The 1,896-nt window shown below is 43.6% G+C and overlaps 1 protein-coding gene across 1 annotated transcript; it reads left to right on the forward strand.

Moving 5' to 3' along the window:
• Positions 1–820: 820 nt before the first annotated feature.
• LOC106013836 (dual specificity tyrosine-phosphorylation-regulated kinase 1A) lies at positions 821–1,461 on the forward strand (the record flags this gene model as incomplete). Its single annotated transcript, XM_013090577.1, is given in 2 exon segments — positions 821–967; positions 1,321–1,461. Coding segments are annotated over 2 exon segments (210 nt in total), but the record flags the coding sequence as incomplete, so codon positions are not given.
• Between the last annotated feature and the right edge of the window lie 435 nt (positions 1,462–1,896).

Consider the following 1,896-nt stretch of genomic DNA (forward strand, 5'->3'; position numbering starts at 1 on the left):
GGGTGTCATGAGCGTTAGTGACTAGTCCCAACTCACCAAATGTTCGGGTACCTTATCTTGTCTAATCTTATCTTAACTTAATGGAGGGTGTCACTGGTATGTCCTACTTCTTTACTTTCCCTCTGTTGTTTCTGCCTGTGTGGGTGGTTGGAGGGTGGCCACTGGTAGGTCCTTCTTCTTTTTTACTTTCCCTCTGTTGTTTCTGTCTGTCTGTCCGTCTTACTTTTCCCTCCGCACCAAGTGACCATATATTGAGTGGTTCTTCTTTCCTCTTACCATCTTACGTTGTGTCATTATTGTGTCGTCTTCTTCTTGTATTGTCGTGTATTGAGTGGACGCCACTATTGCTGTCCCGCGTTGTGTCTTTTTACTTTTTGTGCCAATGTTGTGTTCATGACATCTGTACACATCTTTATCTTCGGCACTTATAGTATAGGACTTATTTGTGTTGCGAGTGCTGTAAAATTCTTACTCAAAAGTTGATTGAATATTAAAACTCTCACTCAATAATTAAACAAAACTGTTATGCAAATCAAACATAATGAAATGAAACAAAACTGTTTTGCAAATCAAACATAATGAAATGAAACAAAACTGTTTTGCAAACATAATGTAACAAAACTCTTACACAAACGTAATGAAACAACACATTCACTCAAACACTATCAAAACAAGTCTTACTCCACCGTAATTACTCCAAACTTTTACTCAAACATAATTTGACAAAACTTGTACACAAACTACATTAAAAAAACACATTTTTTTCCAAAACCCTTACTCAAACTTAAACAAAATTGTGTGTGTTCCTTCCCCCCTCCAGATTTACCAGTACATCCAGTCTCGGTTCTACCGGTCGCCCGAGGTCCTCCTGGGCATCCCCTACGACCTGGCCATCGACATGTGGAGTCTGGGCTGTATCCTGGTGGAGATGCACACCGGGGAGCCTCTCTTCGCCGGGTCCAACGAGGTGAGGGCTGCAGCCGCCGCAGGAAGAAACCCTCTTTGGGTGGTTGGCTTGGCGGGTGCTCTGGTGTGGTTTGCTGCTTCTTCTTTCCTATCAAACATCTATAGTCCTTATCTCCCCTTCTTCTTTTTTATGTTCGTTACTCTCTTGTAACACCTCGAATCTTCTGGCGCTCATATGACCTTTTGCAGTTGCGAGCGCCATAAAATCTCTACGAAAACTAAAACTAAAAATCTTGGGGTCTTTTATGACTAAGATGTGTTTCAAGTGCTGTAAAACTAACTGAAAATTTTTTTAAACCCCCGAAAAGTCCCAATGGAAAACCTTGACATTTCCCGGTCGTTGTCCGTCCCCAGTTTGACCAGATGATGAAGATCGTGGAGGTTCTGGGCATGCCCCCCAAGCACCTCCTGGACCAGGCCCAGAAGACCCGCAAGTATTTTGAGCTGCTCCCGGACGGATCCTACGTGCCACGCAAGTCCAAAGACAATAAAAAAGTAAGCTCAATCTCTCCCCCATTCACACACGCGCGCGCGCGCACATATAGGCACGCGCGCACATACACACACACACACACACACACACAACCTCAACTAAAACAAAAACAAACTTCTAATCTTCAGCATTTAAATGACCTATATGTGCACATTTCAAGTGCTGTAACACTCGGAATAAAACTCAATTCTGCCCCAGTGCTGAATGATCCACACAGCGTAGATAACTACCAAAGTGTGGATGACTGCCATAGTGTCGGTCTCTCTCACTGCTACACCAGCATCTGTCGTTTAGTAGTCTGGCACTTTGCTCTCTGTTGGCAGAAGAATGGAGGGGGACTCTTGTGGCCTAGAGGTTAAGGTGTTGGCCTCTCATTCAAAAAGTCTCTGGGTAGCGACCGAAAAATTTTCTTCTCTAAAATTGTCTCCTTTCACCTT

This window comes from Aplysia californica, unplaced genomic scaffold (genome assembly GCF_000002075.1).
Source record: "Aplysia californica isolate F4 #8 unplaced genomic scaffold, AplCal3.0 scaffold01345, whole genome shotgun sequence".
In the NCBI taxonomy this organism is placed as follows: domain Eukaryota; kingdom Metazoa; phylum Mollusca; class Gastropoda; order Aplysiida; family Aplysiidae; genus Aplysia; species Aplysia californica.